The sequence below is a fragment of the Mercenaria mercenaria genome, chromosome 3, assembly GCF_021730395.1.
Source record: "Mercenaria mercenaria strain notata chromosome 3, MADL_Memer_1, whole genome shotgun sequence".
NCBI classification, from domain to species: Eukaryota; Metazoa; Mollusca; class Bivalvia; order Venerida; family Veneridae; genus Mercenaria; species Mercenaria mercenaria.
The window spans coordinates 23,995,234-24,014,442 of NC_069363.1; the positions used below are offsets into that span (position 1 = coordinate 23,995,234).

Sequence of the window (19,209 nt, forward strand, 5' to 3'; positions counted from 1 at the left end):
TTATTTTTTATTAAAATATTTTAATGAACATGTAAGAATGAAAGCTAGTTTACCACGGTTCATCATTCAGATGCTTAGATATTTAACCACTAAGGCTAACGCACTCGTGGTACAGCTAATACATTCATGGTACAAGTCCTCCGCTTGTGAAATCTGTACCGTGATAAATCAGGGGAAATGCACTCGAAGGTCTTGTTTATTTAATACTATTCAAACAATTACACGTATCTTGAAGACAGCGATGCTTTTGGTTCAAACTGTAATTCTTCAAAAGCCACATTTTAACGACTGGAAAACATGTAATCAATACATTATATCCTTACTGTTTAAATTAATCTATCGTCATAAAATCAAGAGCAAATCATTTGATTCAATTCCACGCAGCAGACGATCAGATCTATTTCCGGTGTGTAGTCTGCAAGCTCAATTTTTTCATTAGCAGACATGCGAACATCCTATGCAGGATGAACAGTATATTGATAATCTAGTACGTATAATAACTGTCAAGTCTATTTCTAGCCTCAAGGTAATAATGATGCCAATAATGCGACCATTGTTTGGGGATTACAAACAAAAGCGTTTGATATGAAATTTATTAAATATACATAAGTACTGAAAATTCCTGTATTACGTTTTGTATGTTTGCTGATAGGCAGTACATGTTTCACAGGATGGTTGTATCATCATCACCTAGACTACGGTAAACATGGAAATCAACAAGCGCTCGTATAACTATTGTCCCAGTCCAATTGTTTATCACTCCAAAAACTTGATACAGTCTGCTTGCGATAAATACCGAACGATCTTACTTCAAATATCTTTTAAAACTTTGATTAATCTAGAACTTATAGATATTGTCTAAAAATCTCGATAAAACTTGAAATTTAAAGATTTAATCGTGAAACAATTTATTACACATAGACCTTCTTGAAAAGAAACGTTTTGTAAAGAAAGTTGTGGAAGGAAGTAAGAAAAGACGTTAATACTTTAAATAGGATTTTGGAGTCACTGTAAAGTAAACTGAAACATTTGATAAAAATGGGTTGTGGAGGAAGTAAAGGTGAAACTGCCAACCAGACTGCACAGAATGGTTCTGGAAAGCAAGACAATGCCAAGCCGGAGACTACCAAGGAGGCAGAGTCAACAACGCGGCAACAGGAACCAGTACAGAATGAGACTAAAGGGGATTCAGGTATTGTACCCTTATATTTTATCATTGAAAGGCACTGCATTTTGTTCAACATATATTTTACCGCTCGATATATATACTGAGCGTGACATCGAAGTAATTGTGTACTGACACCACTTAAAGATGTTTTGGTGATTTATTTGTTCAGTCCATCAGTATTTATTACGGATCTTATATTGTACTGATAAATGAACTTGTGCGTATTTAGATATTTGTTCCGTGTTAACAGAAAAAAAATCTGAAATTGAGAAGATGTCGATTATATAAAATGTTTATGCCTATCGCGCCTAATATTTAAAAAACAAAGTGTAAAGAGTTGGCATTAAACAATCATTTGTAATCCGTTATTTTGTATATGCATTGGATTTAAACATATATGAAAGATATAAAAAAAATCTTTCATGGTATATACATGGTGATCATCAAAAAAATAAGACTTCGGAAGATTTTATGTTGGTATGCCAAACTCCATTCGTCGAAAGAAATGCGCATTGTACGTTTTAGTAGGTATACAAAAGAATTAAATTTTTTATTTGCTTTATAACCATGTTGCCTCATTTTGCATTATCATCAAATAGTCTCATGTTATAAGATAAATGACATGTTAATGTATAGATAAAGCGAAGAAATGACGTATAGGAAAAAGAATAAATATCGAAGAGGTACGACCTGATCCATCTTTTTCATAACCATAACCTGCAGTGGGCCTATCATTTATCATTTTCTTGAACGCTTCACAGCTATTCTTTTTTCATTTTCATTTTCTTCCGTCTAAACTGAACAAATAAAAGCTTAAAATTATCCGAAATAAAAGCTTTTTTTGTTAGCCAAATGAAGAAGTAAATCAATTAAGCTGATTTATAAATCTACTGGTATCAAGTATCGATGTCCCTTTTAGTGTAATCTTTTATTTTCATTCAAAGGTAAATTTGCAGAAAATAAACACTATTGTCAAGCCTACGACTTGTAAAATGGTTTTCAATGCAGTGATTCTAAACATGTTATAAATCATATCAGAAATACGGACATGACAACGCCAGCTGAATATTAAATATTAAATCCAATCTATAACAAGATCGTTTGGAAGCATAGAATGCAACCAAGAAAAATATTTTCTGACTCTTTATGACCGGGCCTGTTCATCACAGGTAATGAAATGTGCTACACCACTCATACACTATCCCCAACCTCCTCCACACCCAACTAGCCCCGGCTTTAATGGAACAGTATAGTACGGTAATATTGAATGGACTTTTAGATCCCAAAAGGACTGAAAATTATTTAACAAAATAAAGCGTTACTAAGCATGTTGTAACCGAGGGCGTGGTTAAAGTACCCATTTCTTCTTCTCTGGTGGACTCTATGTTATAAATAACTTCAAAATACGCAACACTGAATAAACTGAACCGTTGTACATCAGAACATTAAATATGAATCTAAGACTGAGCACTGTTTATTTGGTTAGGACACTTAGTTCGGCCTTTATACACTTTGAACACGGCCATGTATTTCATATCCAGTTGAAAGTAAAACAGTACTTGTTAACCAAAACAACAAAATTGTTATGGTTTTAAAATTGCATGCGTCATGTGAAATCATTGATTCTGTTAAATATTTTATGTGCTGTTTATGTTTTACGCTTAATTATTTTGTGCAACATGTGTTTGAATCTTGCATCAATCATTTTCTAATTATTTTAATTGCATTCGTTTACTGAAAAACAACTCGGCCTTGAACGTACATGTATACACGGTTTGCCAACATTATTGTATCACAGAAACACAACTAGTACAGCTGAATGACCCGTCTTGGAATAGTAGTAGATAGTACAGTTCAATACTTGGATAATTGTTGCCAACCGCATTCCTTAAAGCTGGTATAAAGAGAGAGGAAAGACCTTTGGTTTATAATGTTTTTATTACGCAAACATTGTATTTGTGATGAGTGAACATCAAACAATTCTAGCAACATGTTAGTTTAATGAATTATAAATCAGATGAAATTGATTGAGAACAGAAATGAGTGTGGTTATTTCTGACCAAATACAATAAATCAATGTTCTGAATTCATCTGCAGCTGCAATTAAGTGTGACACACATTACAGACCAACCAGTCCTGGTACTGTAAAATCATACACTTCAGCAAGGCGGATTTTTGTCCGAATAGACACATACTAAGAACTGTGTCCGCTCTTTGACTCTTTGCGCTGAAGGACGTCTGTACCTTCATTATTCCAAATACCAAAGCTACAGCTTTGTTTAAACAAAGGGACCTTGTTCCAAGATCATAAAAAAATTTGAAGACCAGTTTCAAATCTCCAGTATATGGTTTCATATATCCAAGTCACGTCGGATCTACTCAATTCCCATCCAATGCCGCTTTTGCTTAAAAAAGGAATTACATTTCCTTTCATAACATTTAGGATTTCGACAGACCGCATTTTGAATTCATTGTTTTTTTTCTGTGTATATGACACTTGGTTTTTGTCGTGACAGGCAAAACTTATGCAGTTATTGGACCTGATGATACTATTCTGTATTCATCCAAACGGGAAAGTTCATTTCCGAACTTATGGAGAAAATTGTAGTTATGTTGTAGTACGACGCTGAATTTAATGACAACCATTTCAATGTTCCAAAATGTCATTATTTCATGTGGGTGTTCGTCGCCGCCAGACGTTTCTGCAATGTTTGATTAAAATATTTAGACTTATTGATTTAAAAAAATAACACTGTGACATCTGATACGCAAACAGAGACCAGGTCACACACCTATATTTACCGTAACAATACACATAGACATTATACAGACATAAATTTTGAAATACTTACGAAAGATAATTCTGTACACGCAGCAAAAAATTAAGTCCACAGTTTGTTTTATGAGAGTCACATCATTTTTTATTCATTGTTATTAGATCGGTTGATACCTAAATTAAAGATTCTTACTTGGTTAACGCCTCGTTTGGCTGGGACACGATCTTGGTGCACATATATTTTTATTGTAGGTGATGTTGGCCATACAATGACTCAAATTATCTGCGTTGAATCTTTTCATACTGTACCACATTGTATAAAAATGTTGGGTCTACGCTTTCGTTTCTTTTAGTGAAGCTCAATGAAAATATATGCTGAAAATATGTTTGTTCCGGCAGTTCAATAATTGGGTATTCTTTTCAGAAGCGACAAAAGTAGAAAAAACTGAAGAAAAGAAAGAAACCGAAACGTCTGACAATGATAATAAAGCGGAGGATACAACAAAAACGGAGGATACACCTCAATCACAAGCGGAGGAATAGTGCTAACGTCTGTGTCAGGGTAATACACTATGCGAACAAACAGTGTCTGTAAAAACATATGTGTATGATTTCATCAAGCTTTATTTCCTATACTATAAATTTTCAGACCTGTAAAATTTTCAAAATTGATCGAGTTACTTTAGGCATCGGGTGTTATTTGTTTCATCAATTGATTTCAGATGAGTTCACTGAAAAAAGTGGTACTCTTTTTATGCCCCCGAAGGGAGGCATATTAGTTTTCAACTGTCCGTTCGTTCGTTCGTTAGTCACAACGTTAACTTTTTGCACGAAGCCACTTTACTCGCGAACCACTGCACCCAGGACCTTCAAACTTCACATGCTGATAGTACTCATTGAGTATACGACCCTTACTGACTTTGGGATCACCAGATCAAAGGTCAAGGTCACAGGGGCCAACGTAAACTTTTTGTATGAAGGCATTTTACTCGCAAACCGCTGCACTCAGGACATTCAAACTTCACTTGCTGATAGTACTTATTGAGTACACAACTTCTACTGACTTTGGGGTCACCAGGTCGAAGGTCAAGGTCACAGGGGCCAACGTTAACTTTTTGCATGAAGGCACTTTACTCGCGAACCACTGCACCCAGGACCTTCAAACTTCACATGCTGATAGTACTCACCAAGTACACGACCCCTACTGACATTGGAGTTACCAGGTTAAAGGTCAAGGTCACAGGGGCCATGTTAACTTTTTGGATGAAGACACTTTACTCGCGAACCACTGCATCCAGGACCTTCAAACTTCACATGCTGATAGTACTTACTGAGTACATGACCCCTACTGACTTTGGAGTCACCAGGTCAAAGGTCAAGGTCATAGGGGCCAACGTTAACTTTTTGCATGAAGGCACTTTACTCGCGAACCACTGCACCCAGGACCTTCAAACTTCACATGCTAATAGTACTTATTGAGTATACAACCCCTATTGACTTTGGAGTTACCACGTCAAAGGTCAAGGTCACCAGATCAAAGGTCAAGGCGCTGCGGGGGCATTTGTCACCATTAGTGACAGCTCATGTTTCAAAATAATTTGCATTGATACCGTTTTGATTCGCTTTGTATTATCATTAAATAAGAATACAGACATGATACACGTTCTTTTTTTTCAGGTGATAGTGATATTGTGTGATCGTCTTGTATATATGGAGAGCTCTGAATGCAATATGAAATAACAATTAACACAATTTTATGGATAAAAATTTGAAGTCAATGTTAACATTTAAGTGTGAACACATCAAGTTCCAATGTCCATGAACAATCGTGTATCAGTGAACTCGTCATGTTCCAGTATCCGTGAGCACAGCTGATTCCAGAAACATTGCTGTTAAACAGGCTGTTTTCGTTTGAGTGATGACTAGGCCATTAGTGACCGTAACGATGAAACTACATATCTGAAGGCCAGCAAACCTCGCTCATCTTTAAAAATGAAAATATCTTGAAAGATAAATAAAGTTGATGTAAATGAAGTTGGTATTACGTTTTCTTGAGAAATGCTGTTTTAAAATCATCTATTATTTCACCTTTATGGGCAGTACGCTCTACGGCAGTGATAGCACAGCTCTTTCTTAGTGGTTTTCCCGCTTAATATATCGTTGTTCAGCTATTTCTACAAGTTTCCCAAAACATATATAAGGAAGTATTGCACTGTTGATACTGTTTCTTATTTTTTTCAGGTATGTAGTTTCATCATATTTTCTAAACCGTCCAAATATGAATTCTGTGATACAAAAGTTGTTATTTATATGTTTTTCCTATTTTGTATATAGTGTCATATTGATTGAAATCCATTTCGTAGCGTAGCGTAAAATTATTAATTTAACAAACTTGCGCAAATCTCCGGTTTCGTACCATTAAGTATATTTCCTTAGTCAATACCTTCAATTATCGACTTTTCTGGTTGCATCGATACATATAGATATACACAGATTGAATGAAATGTTAAATAAAGTGTTTGGTTGCAAGAGCTATACATAAGGATTGTTTCAAGCCTGGCATGAAAACAATGAGAGAAACAATCTCCTTAATTCAGAGGAATTTGTCCCCTACATGTAAATTTGTTATTTTAATAATCTAGTATAGTTTATTTATAAATCTCGCTAGGCACAACTATATCGTTGCGAGGTTATTGTAGCTGAATGTAAGTTAGCTATAAGCTTGCATAAAATACATTGGAACATTAAGAGTCTTGTCCCAGCCTAGAAATGTCGACATTTCTGGTACAAATGAAAACAAATTTTAGACCTATGCCAATATTGGTATCCGGTGCAATGTCATCCCCGGAAAAAACAATTTACATAATAGATAGTCGCAGTACATCACGAAACTTCATTTATAATGTATTAGCCGCCCCTTGTGTATAGCAACCAATACAACAATTTCGCACGCTTCTATGTCCAGACATTTAAAGTTAGTACATAATTTATTATTTAGGTAATTGTTCTCCGTTAAAAAGCAGTGTAATAGTTTGTATCTAAATAATAAAGTACAGCATTATGAAACATTTTGTGTATATTTTTCTTTGCTCTAGATTTGTACCCAGACTAAACAGAGAATAATCAGTTCAGGACCTTTTGGTGGCAACAACATGACTTTCATTTCTACCCATTGAAAATGTACAATACTACAGTTCAATATGTCAGACCTTTACTAATCTCACCAGTGAATCACTCACTGTAACACATGTTCGTTAAACACCTCACTTTACTATGGAATTGCTAAAAGTTTTTTCTTCTATAAATAAGCTGACAAAAGATGCTAATGTAAACCATAAACATGCTGAAATATCCTCATTGTCTTTGTTGTGAGTCTTTTCATTTTTCTCAACTGCATAACTGAGGCAAGAGTCATTCCATGTAAACAAATGAATAAAACTTTCATATACTTTTGTATCGTTTAAAGGACCTATGAATCAATATCTAGGTTTTATTTAATGATATTCTGTCTCCGAATATATAATCATGTCTGTGATGACTTCCTAACTCATAAGATTTATCCGGAACAAGTGAGAGGTACTAACTATTGTTACTTTTAAATGACCATGGAAACGATGCTTCTGTGAGAAGAGTTAACTAACTTACCAGCAATCTGTTTAAAAATTTAGTTCTATGATTTATCAAGGGACTGGGCATATCTAAGCAGATAAAAATCGTTTTCTTGCCAACCTTGTGAGGATCTTTACATGTAGTGGAAAGATACGCTCGTGTGTATTCCAAAACAACCTACATTTCTACTTTGAATTTGATCTCGCACCTACTTATTTGGTTGTGAGGATAGCTCGGATAAAAACATTTTTATGTCGACTTGAAGTGAAATATATGCCCCATGTGCGCAACCCGAACGAACAACTTTCTTTCATCTGTTATAGATTTTCTTATTTACAGATAAGTATAAAATATCACCAAATCTGTAATATGAGAATGCGCAACACAAGTCTATTATATATTTTATTGCCTATCCTGTTGGGGGAAAACAGATTTTATTTATTGCGATTAAAGAGTGTATGTAATCCTACATACCTTCCGGTTCGCAGAAAGAGTTTTTCTAATCTGAGAGACAACAGAAGGGATGACCTCTCTCTCAGATTCCACATAGCAGAAGAATTAACTTGGTCTGAGTTTCAATGTATATCATATCACAGGATATCACTTCGCTCATAATATCGGTTTAACTAACCCATATTTTATTATTTGAATAGATCCAAATTTAGACTATACGCCCAGAAGTCGTAAACGTGAAAATTTAACATATTTCTAAATGTTTAATTATTATTTTGTCAATGAAAACTAACCCAAGTTACAAATATCCAGCCCGAGTTTCATATTAGATAAGTAATCAAACCAGGCCAAACACTGTAAGTTTCTCTCCCTCCCTCACCCTTTCATTGGACGTCCCCGCAGTCAATTACAAAGAAACGAATTTGTAAACAATGAAGTCTATTTTAGGGAAATGCACCCTAGACTCTCTACATGTATTTGTTATTGCATTTTATTCAATTGAAACAGATCTTCTTTCAGTTTAACATGTTTATAACGTATGTATATTAATCGCTTAGTTTTAATTTCAGTCCCCTGCTGTGAAGGGATAAAACTCTTTCTTACAGAAATAATTAACATGTATTGCATACACTTAGTAAAACATAATAAAACATATCATAAATCACTTTAATGAAACACTTTAAGAACATCTGAATTGAAGTGCAGTACTGTAATTATTTATGAAATCGAATAAAAGGCTGTATTTTTAGGTTTATTGGTTACGTCTTTGTTGATTACTGTTTTCTAAAGAAAGGGAGTGTTTTCAACAGGATTGCTAAAGATTTTTTCTAAGGCTTTGGAAATCTAAAAAAGACAATTTTTAACAATAAAAAGCATAGTATGAAAGCTGGAAATATACTCGTAGAAAACATATAACTCCCGGTTTTCCCTTTATAATTAAATTCCGACAGAAGTAACAAGGCAAGAAAAGAAGAGATTGGAGTCATTATTTAAACGAAGACTCCTATAGCATCTGATGTGGAGAAATTAGAGGAATCTGCTGACTTTTCATTGTCTAGAAATATAAACAATCTTTTGGGTAAAACGGAAAAACCTACAAGTATTGAACATTAAGGGCCTAATGTAAGTCTCTGTTAGATTTTGATTTGTTGGTTAACATGTGATGGTGACTCAGTAAAGGTGATGTGGCGTCTTTCCAGTTCTTATAGTAGAATAAGACCTTAGATGCCGATCCGGATATTACCAGCATTCCAGGCATGGGAACATACCTGGATAGAACCAATGACCTGCAATGTCTGCAAGGACATTAAATAAGTAAAATTATTTTGGAAACTTTAAAAAGGCCGCGTCCATGAAGAATAAAATTTGTTGTATACCAAAACGCTTAAAAACTTCTCGTAGGCAAGAATGTATTCAAACAATTAATAAATAAGTTACAATAAATGTAGTTTGAATAGTTAGACATAATCTGAGTTTAAAGTTTGTTTACCCTTTAGCCAGATAAGAATCAGCAATAATGTATGGTTTAATGAACACTAAAGGCAAGATAGGAGAACGTTGAATGATCACTGGGCCGACAAAAGGCAAGATAGGGGAACGTGGAATGATCACTGGGCCGGCATTTTTCTTGCCATTTTGGAAGTCATTTGCTGATGACAATGGTTATAACCAGAAAATCAGTTATTTAAAGTTGGAATTCGCCATATAATCTTATTTGCAGATGTTAAGATACACAAACTAGAATCTTCCAATTTTGATCATTTACTGTGTATTCAACGATATATTAGTCTACCGATATGTGCATTCATGGGAGATGTATTATTTGGTCTTGTTGTCCGCCTCTCTGTCTGTCATCATTTTACAAAGCTGCGTAAAAATATCGTCATAAATAGAGTTATTACATGGTCCATATGTTTTGCTTTATCTATTGTTAGGCTTATGCTAGTAGTCTTCAAAATACATTAGAAAGTTTTCATATTATCTGAGGACAGGCCCACAGACTGACCGACAGAGAAAGCAATCATATGGACGACAGCGCTAAAAATCACATTCTGTGATTATTCAGTTCAAGTGACTATTAAGATAATGGACCCATAATGGCACTGCTATTTCGGCATTTTTTGGCTGTGAATGTAGCTCATGCGGGGAATGCTTTAGGTGACAATCGGAAAAGAGTGAAGTCACACTCGGTGAATGCATAACATAACTGAACGGAAATTACCGATTGTCATTACTTTAAGTGATATATTCGGTAAAATAGGAATTTCAAAGTTTTCGCAGTGCTAAAGAAAATGAAAAATAATGGGAGCATAATCTCATATAAAAGTAAAAAGTCGCAGTAGTGTCACTGGAAGCAAAGTAAACACAATCAAAACTTTCGGAAATGATATTAAGTATCACCAGCTGTCTGTCAGTCCGTCAGTCTGCGAGTCTGTTTTCGTATAAATAAAGAACACCACCGAAGGGTGAAAACTACACCTGAAGCAAGATGCCTTTCTAGTCTGAGGATCACAGATCAAAACATTCTTAAGTTATTGAGCGGAACTTAATTGCTAAAAGACAAAGTCGCCATATGACCTATAATTGTGTCGGTGTGAAGTTAAACCCAACAAAAAAAAAAAAAAAAAAAAAAAAAAAAAAAATAAAAAAGAAAAAGACAGGCTCATGACCAGCATCATCACATAATACAGCATCATAATGACCATAAACCTAAAAATAAGGGTTCTAGTGATTGTTTTTTTTATTATATACCTATATAAATTCTGTAAGAAAATCGGCTTGTATTCCACAATAAAATATGAACAGACAGACAAAAATTCCGTATTGTACCTTTTAAATTCCGTATTGTACCTCCGTATTGTATGCTGCCGGACTATTTTCATTAATATGCATGACCCGAAACATTTCTATAAATAGCGCACATTAAAACTTCACTAAGTTCAATTTAATATCGATAAACATTGAAGATTTCGTTCAAGAACAAAACAAGAATCAAAATGGTAAAGGTATATAATAAAAGGGTCATTACTCACATTTCACTGTGAGTAAATCAATTATTTACTAATTTCGTGTTCCTATACTACAAAAACAACAACAACAACAGGTTTTAGGTAACAGGCATTAGTATTTGGCAGCATTTCAATCGACATGTATTGGCAGCAAAAATATATATTATATTATATAAAAGCGGTACATAAAGCTACTTCTTAGATATTAAGTAGCGAAGTGTCTTTAACACATCAGCACTTGAATGTTATTTTTACGTACATAACTCCATGTATCCGAATAAGAATTGTTCACATTATCCATAAAGGTTATGAATGTTCTGCGTCATTATATAGATCCTGAGGGCGGCAAATGTTCCAATAGTAACTGCTTCTAAAACTACTTATTACGTAAAATTCCATTCAAGTTTATTGTTAATTGTTCTGTAGGAGATATAAATAGTAGGAACATGACCAATGTGATGTGTCTGGCATCAGTATCTGAAAAAGACTAACTACATATGTTAAATATAATGTCAAAATTAAGCAAAGACACAATATCAAAACGTATGCAGCAGTTCTTTGCAACTGAAAAAGAAACAAACTTCATCATTACTGAAGAGACTGTAGACTTGCTTGATGCTGAAAGAGGGAGGGTGGGAGGGTTTGTACGCAACAAAAACAACTTCGGTGTGTAACTGCCAAATACCTAGCCTCGAGTGATTGACAAAGGCGAAATCCCCAATAAATAACGCTATAGAAAATCGCTCAATCGAAACAAAGAAGCGCGAAATTATCAAACCTTGAAAAACATAGACTAGCTTAAAACCCAAAATAGACTAGCAACCACATACTAGTAACAGCGAAAAACGTAAATAATTTTATTTATAACAGTAGCTCGATCTGGTACTTTGTATTCGGCTCTCGTGGATTTTGCAAGATCGGATCACACTCGGCGCTTGCGCGCCTCGTGAGATCCGATCTAGCAAAATCCACTCGAGCCGAATACAAAGTCCCAGATCGAGCTACTGTTATAATAACCCTATTATATTAACAGTCACTGTGACCTTTGACAAACTGATTTCAAAGTCTAAAGATATCATATATTGCCCATTTGCAATGTACAATTGCCGACTTTATTACAAAACTTTGAATATTTCATCAGAAAATGACGTTTTAATACGGAAAATTACAGAAATCCATATTTTTGCTCTGAAGGCACTTATTAACATTTAGTTGTTATTTCATCCATTATGTATGCTATTAATTTTCACAATATAGCTCAATCTAACTACAACGTAAGATATTTTCATTTTTTATACATCAGTTACTACAGTGTGGTAGCAAATGCATAAAAATATGTAAATGAAAACTATATCGCAAGGAATGTATGCTCTTTTAACGGTCGGGGTACGGTCTTTCGGCCCGTAGGTCAACCGCCTCACAGCGCATTATTTTTTAATCTGCGACATATGCCATCCTGTTTCAATTCGTGACGACATTGCATTTTTTTAATATTAATATTTAGTAAAATTTACGATGACATGGCAATATCTTTTAAATTCGTGAGCGGTCGGATGTGGCAGTATTGCGACAACTTAGGTTCGAGACCCCAGCAGACTGTTCTTCCTTGTAACCTTATGTCGTATTGTAGTTATTTCTGCTTAGAAAATTCTAGCTGAAAATACCTTTAGAAAAGTTACGTTACAACATCTTTGACATTTGTACATTTTTGTCCTGCATACGGGAAGGGATGGATAATTAAAGGTTTTCAAAACAAGAATTTGTAACGTCCCCCTCCCCCTCCTAAGGACATTTTTTTACAAAACATACAGCATGCAGATACAGCTTCTTCTTAACAAGAGCTCGTAGAACACGAAATGCCCCCTTGATGATAATATAATTCCTTCGCATCTAAACTCCAAACAATGATTTCATTCAACGACAAATCAATACTTGAGATATATAATTTCTTAAACATTGAAGACTGAAACTGTATGCTATTATGCAGCAAGATCGTTTTCTGTACGTCACAATTATGACGTCAGAGCGTCAAACGTTATGGCGGAGCGCTGGAAAAGACAACCACGTTAAACAAGTAAATATTTGGTTGAGGTTATCAAGGATACAAAAAATAACCCTTGAAGTCGTATACGGTGTAATTCAAACACTGATTTTCTCGTGAATAAAAGCATTACTTGTCCTTCAAATGCGTATTATAATATCACTTGTGCTGCGTCGCCTTCGCATCTGAACTCCAAACAATGGTTTAAATCACGACAAGTCATTGTTTGAGATATATCATTTCTCTTAAATGGTCTTATTTTGTGCATCTCATAGATTACGGCTTAAAAGATAGACTAAAGATACATGTATACTTTAATTACAATAAAAGACAACAAAACAAGCTTGGTATGGTTTTCAGTGTATTTGTAATAAAGATGGCAAAAATATTACCGGGCGATGCCTTCTGGCTGCAAGACTGTTGTATATAATTTATTATCACATCCTAAAATCGAATGAAATGCAATATCAATGGACATATATTATTTTCATTTCACTGATTTTTATTTGCAAATCAAATCGTTTGAATTTCAAATACAAATATGAGACAGACACGAAATGTATAGCAAGAGGGACAAGATGGCCCTTTGTCACTTACTAATTACTTTGAATAAGCAGCCTGCAGATTAAGCGGTGAATCTAAGACCAATATAGAGAAATTCTGACCGTCTCCCGGTAGCATTGGGTTTTTGACAAGTCTTTATATTTTTTAACACTTTTCAACAGTTTCTTAGAGTCTCCACTATATACATACAGGGTACAGGAAACCATGTCTTCTCACAAAACAGATTATATTTTCACTCTTTGAAGGGTCACCCAAAATCATCCTTGTGAATTAAGTTGCATATTCCACAAAAAAACCCAACCCATTCAACTCAATAAAGATAGCTTCAACCTTGAGTTATATGTAAGACCGAACTGCACTTCACATCGGAACTGTTTTAACATTTGCATGTTACTCAAATCTGTTATCATGTCTCACAATTTTGCAGTGACATATCAGATTTTTTTTATATATATTAGTTTGTGGGTGGGGAGGATTAACAACGTCCTCTTGCGGGCATGCTTCTGACGAATCAACAAACGACTGTCACCCAACGAATATTTGTGTTAGATCTGACTAGTGGTTTAGGAGGAGATATCGTCTGAAATTTTTTTGTTATATTTAGCTCTTGCGACCCCTTTGTGCAAGCAGTGAAACCATTTGAACAACGGTCGAAGAAGAATCCAAGTCAACTTTCAACAAGTAGTTTCAGTGGAGATGTTGTTGACACCAACAGACGGACGGACGGACGAATACACAGACGAACGTCGAGTGATCATAATAACAAACCTTGAACAATATGTGCTCTGGTGCGCTAAAATGTATTCATAGCAATGTTAAACAAGTAAAATGATATTTCAGATCTGACATATCAGACTTAAAGTTCAAAAAGAGGGCGTTCAATGTCCAGTAATCGCCTCTTATGTTCAAACTTCCACCACATTCATATGCACGTTCAAACATTTTATCATTCAAGATCAAATTCTCGATATATTCAAAGCAGTGATGCTTGTTCTTCAAGCAATTTGCACTACTGTCAATTATCGACGCTCATACTCTGCTTCCACTGAGACACTACGGCGCTCTGTCGTACGAGATTATGTCTTGCTGGAGCCCATTTAGAGGCATTTTGTAGGTTACCAGGTATGTCAAAGGATTCGGAATACCCTTCATCATGGTTTTCTTCCTCTGTGTGTATCTCCATTTTCTGTACAATCAAGCGCATTAACTCGTACTGCTTGTTCATGTTGGCCGATATTTCTTTAATTCTGCAATGGGAATGTAACTATTAATAGCGAAAATATATTTCATAAAATGTTTAAAAAGTATTGTATTTCATAAATAAGAGCCGTTACAGGAGACAGCGCACTCGACAACTTCGATGCTAGATAGTGAAATAGCGAACATCTGAGATGGCTGGAGCTATCTCTTGAGTGTGTAAACTCCAATACGGATGAAGATATTAGACAATATTTTAAAACTGGGTCAAATGTAATTAGTAATAATAGAGATATATATTGAGAATGTATAAAACATTAACAACGTATGCAAGTGACAAAATTCAATATTTCCACAAGTGTAATGCACCAGCTGTCATATGGTGTGGCTAATAATGAGTAACAAGTTTTTAACAAGTTTTTAAGTTTGAATTAAATCCATTTAGTAAAGCAAACGTTATGAGTTAAGGTCCTTGTGTCATACAATATGGGTGATGATATGGAACGACTGTTTGACTCAAATCCCTTCTGTTATAGAGGTATACTGCAATGCATCACAATTAATTTGACGTTCTAAGTAAAAAGGGGGCATATTTCATGACAAACTGGTTCCAGAGTTATGAACCTTATGCCATGTGGTGTTGATGAGGTTGGAGAACAACTATTAAAATTGAATCAAATCCATACAGGAATAATAGAGATATAGTGAAAGTGCACCAAAACGTTATTCAGGCAGTTGTGTAAACACGTCATGTTGAATATGCTTTGAATAAACTAAGTTTCAATGTTTTCAGCTGCATGCTAGTGAATAAAAATATACAGTTGGCTAAAATAAATATTTCAGTATACCTCTTTTTCTGCTTGTACAGTTCCTCATACACCAAGGCATTGTGAGACAGTGATTTGTCTCCATCTCCCTCAAACGTGTCTCCGATGAATGACATTTTAGACAGCAACTGTAAAAGAAAAAAGTAAGACACATTATCTCTCAAGCTAGATTAACATACAGTTATTACACTTAATAATAACATTTCATGACGATATCTTATGAGATACTTGAATTCATTAATTCATACGAATTCATATTTATAAAAAGGCTCAAATTCAGGGCTCAGAGTTATTTCGTTCACTTTTATTGTCACTTTTAGGATCCCAGAATTACGCATTATAAGTTATACATGTTTAAATGGAAACCAAGTATTTGTTAGAGCAAGTACTCTTTGTAAAACAATATAGTCGAGACCAGTCAGAAGAAATGTCCTCCTTAACAGTCAGAACGACTTTCTATGAATATCACAGGAGTACGAAGGTATAAACAGGTGGATAGTTAGTCGAGAATTCATTTAGCGCGGATGCAGTGGTCCATTGGTGATACTGTCAGACTCCGAAACCCTTCAAACTAAAAGTACTAACATTGGGACAAGAATCCCGTGTATAAGCGCTTTACACCTGGAGGGAAGCTTCTGGAATTAGGACGTTTTCTTTCTCTACAACTAGAATTAATAAAAACTTTCTAGAGGAGTTGCTCATACTGGTTTGCGGTGGCGGCTATAAATAAGCTTACAAACAAACAAATGAGATTATCTATTCGGTATGCAGCAACTGATGTAGACACTTCGAGGATTCAACGAATAATTTATCGCAGTACCTTGATATCAAACTATTTCAATTACTTTCAAGGCGGAGAAGATGTTCAAGCTTCATAGAGCTAAAAGGGTTGCAGTGTCGTAAGTAGATAAAGAGTTGAGCTATAGGACGAAGCTATATATGTTTATGGTAGTTGAATGCTATAAACGATAACACATTTGACCTGAACTTTGAAAAACTGAGACAAATATAAGAAATTTAAACACTATTCAGGCAATAATCGAATTCTAGCTTACATACACAATATTCAACATTACTGGCGTTGATGAGCCAAACTATTGTGGTTATACCTTTATGATAATTGAATAAAATCTATGATAACCTATATGGGCTAATTTACCGTGTTGTAGCTTAAATTAAGAAGACATGGGCTGAATATCCTTACGATAGTATTCGTATATTACTGATATTGTTGATTCAAAAACATAGTCTGACGGGAATTACAGTTCAAGCTTAACACCATTACTGATTAGTTGTATGTTATTATTTTAAAACAGTAGTTATTTGCATGATCCCAGAAATCATTGAACTCAAAGTATAAGTCATTTGAACATCATTGGTACACGAATCCAAAAGGTGAGTTAGCCAGTGACAATTTATATATATGAGATATGTAGGTCTCGCGAGTTCTACAGTTTAACAAAAGGCATTCAACATAGTTTGTCAGCTAGTGACTCTAAGACATAGTCACCTAAGCGATTTGACCCTTTTATTGATCAATATGTAATCAGACTGTAGGCCCTTCCCTGGCATATAAAAACATATCTTGACAATAATTCTATCATATAGTATGCCTGATTTTACAAAAGTAATACATTCGACACAAATAAAAAGTACCTTTGAGAGAACGCTGGCACACTTATTCGGGTAATACGTATACTCTGACTTATCAACCATTTCCAAAATCCGAAATGGCAATTTACGTTCCAAGTCTGTGTGCAGTTCTACCTAAAAGCGAAGTTAAATAACCACGATTAGCAATAAGATCAGCCTGCTTGCATATATTTTTGCCCAAATCGTAATCATGAATGCGAGTATGTCATTTGGGTTAATTCATCGACTGAATATCATCTTTAACTAAAACAATACTGCTAATGAAGAGATAAATAATTTTTGACTGCTTAAGAATAAAATACATACCACAAACACTTTTGTCGTGACAATTGCATTGCATGTCTATTGTGTTTTCAAAAGGACAAAATATGTTGTTTCAATACACTCTAGTGAAATGATGAATAATAAATCACACATCATCGTTACCTGCATGGCAAGTCGCTTCAATGTTGCATTCTTCTGTACCGACTCTATATCACCTACAGCCAAACCAATCTAAACAAAGATTAAATATACAAAAATATAGACGAATTTTGACATTCAAATTGCTATGAAACAGACAAAAAGAATAAAGTTAGTAAGTAAAACAAACTTAATTTCACTTCTAAACCATAAGTATTCAAACGCGATAGCAACTCTTTGAAACATTTATCAGTGGCACAAAAAATCAAGAAAAGAAACAAACTGGAAATATCTTGAATAAATATAACTTACTAATAGGTTCATCAGGAGGATTGGCATCAGAAGAACGAATATGACAAGTAAGAAGATTGTCGCCCCTCCAAAGTATAGTGACTTTGTATCGTCATCGGTGTATGGATCACTGAAACTCGCCATGAAGTCTAGCTCAAACATCATCATGGACGTCCTCAACAAGGACAGACCGGGCGACGAAAATGCATGGTTGCTCTAGAAATGTAAGAAAGATATATTGTTGTGTGATATCGTATCTTTAAAAACAGAATGACTGTAAACATTAACCTCTTTCGAAATATCTGAAAACATTATAATCATGATTTTTTCTCACCGGTATGAACACTTGAAGTTGATTTTAATTTACAGTGTCCCTCGTATACATCCAAAGAACTAATGTTAAGTAATCATACATCATTTACAAAGTATGGAATCAGAACATATCATATCCTATATTTTCCCCCGTTTAATTACATTCGTTAACGCTAGTTAACCTGTTTAACTTTAACGAAAGCGTGGAAAATAGCACCTTTGAAAAAGTAATGAAACCTCTTCGGCTTACCTATTAACTTCGGATACATTTTTAAGATACTGTTCTAATTGAATGTTCTGTAAAAGGGGATATACAACCTAAACCTCTACTGAGAAGCAATAAAAAAGCGATGCTAAGACGATGCGGATACTAATTGAATGAATACAGGAGCGTGAAGAATGCAATGCCGAAGGCGACGTAGTACATTACGTTGTTGATTACAACCACTTTGAGAAGAATAAAGAATTTCGTGCTTTTTACTGATGCGCTAAAAGCGATCCCAAAGGAATAGAAAAAGTGGAAACTCCACAGGTCGCCCAACACGACAAAATGAAAATGTTGCAGGCTAGGTTTGACTAAAACCATGAGGAGAGATATACGTAAGGCGAAAGAGAGACCTGCCTCCGTATTGATAAACATTGAGGAAACCATACTGATGGCTATGGAGATAGTAACATGTTTACTGGGAAGAAAGAAGAAAGAAAAACTGAAGACGGTGGGGATATCTACCTCTTTTTTGAGAGGCGTTGAATGCGACAACGATGTTTACCTCTTTATTGAAAAGCATGAAGCAAGCCAAAAATAAAGGTGACAATGAAACCTACCTATTTATTCAGACACATGATGCAAGTCGAAGTGATATCGACAACGATACATACATTTTCACTGAGAAGCATGGAGAAAACCA

The 19,209-nt window shown here is 34.8% G+C and overlaps 1 protein-coding gene across 4 annotated transcripts in view; it reads right to left on the bottom strand.

Annotated features, from left to right (window-relative positions):
- Positions 1-11,644: 11,644 nt before the first annotated feature.
- LOC123525265 (transient receptor potential cation channel subfamily A member 1-like) overlaps positions 11,645-19,209 on the bottom strand; it is an 81,214-nt gene continuing 73,649 nt past the window's right edge. For all 4 annotated transcript variants that reach the window (XM_045304163.2, XM_045304166.2, XM_045304164.2 and 1 more), the window contains exons 22-26: positions 18,011-18,205; positions 17,723-17,791; positions 17,300-17,410; positions 15,665-15,771; positions 11,645-14,866 (exon numbers count right to left, since the gene is read on the bottom strand). In XM_045304163.2, coding sequence (XP_045160098.2) covers positions 14,635-14,866; positions 15,665-15,771; positions 17,300-17,410; positions 17,723-17,791; positions 18,011-18,205 — 714 coding nt within the window. In that variant the 3' untranslated portion in view covers positions 11,645-14,634. The remainder of the gene's footprint in view (positions 14,867-15,664; positions 15,772-17,299; positions 17,411-17,722; positions 17,792-18,010; positions 18,206-19,209) is intronic.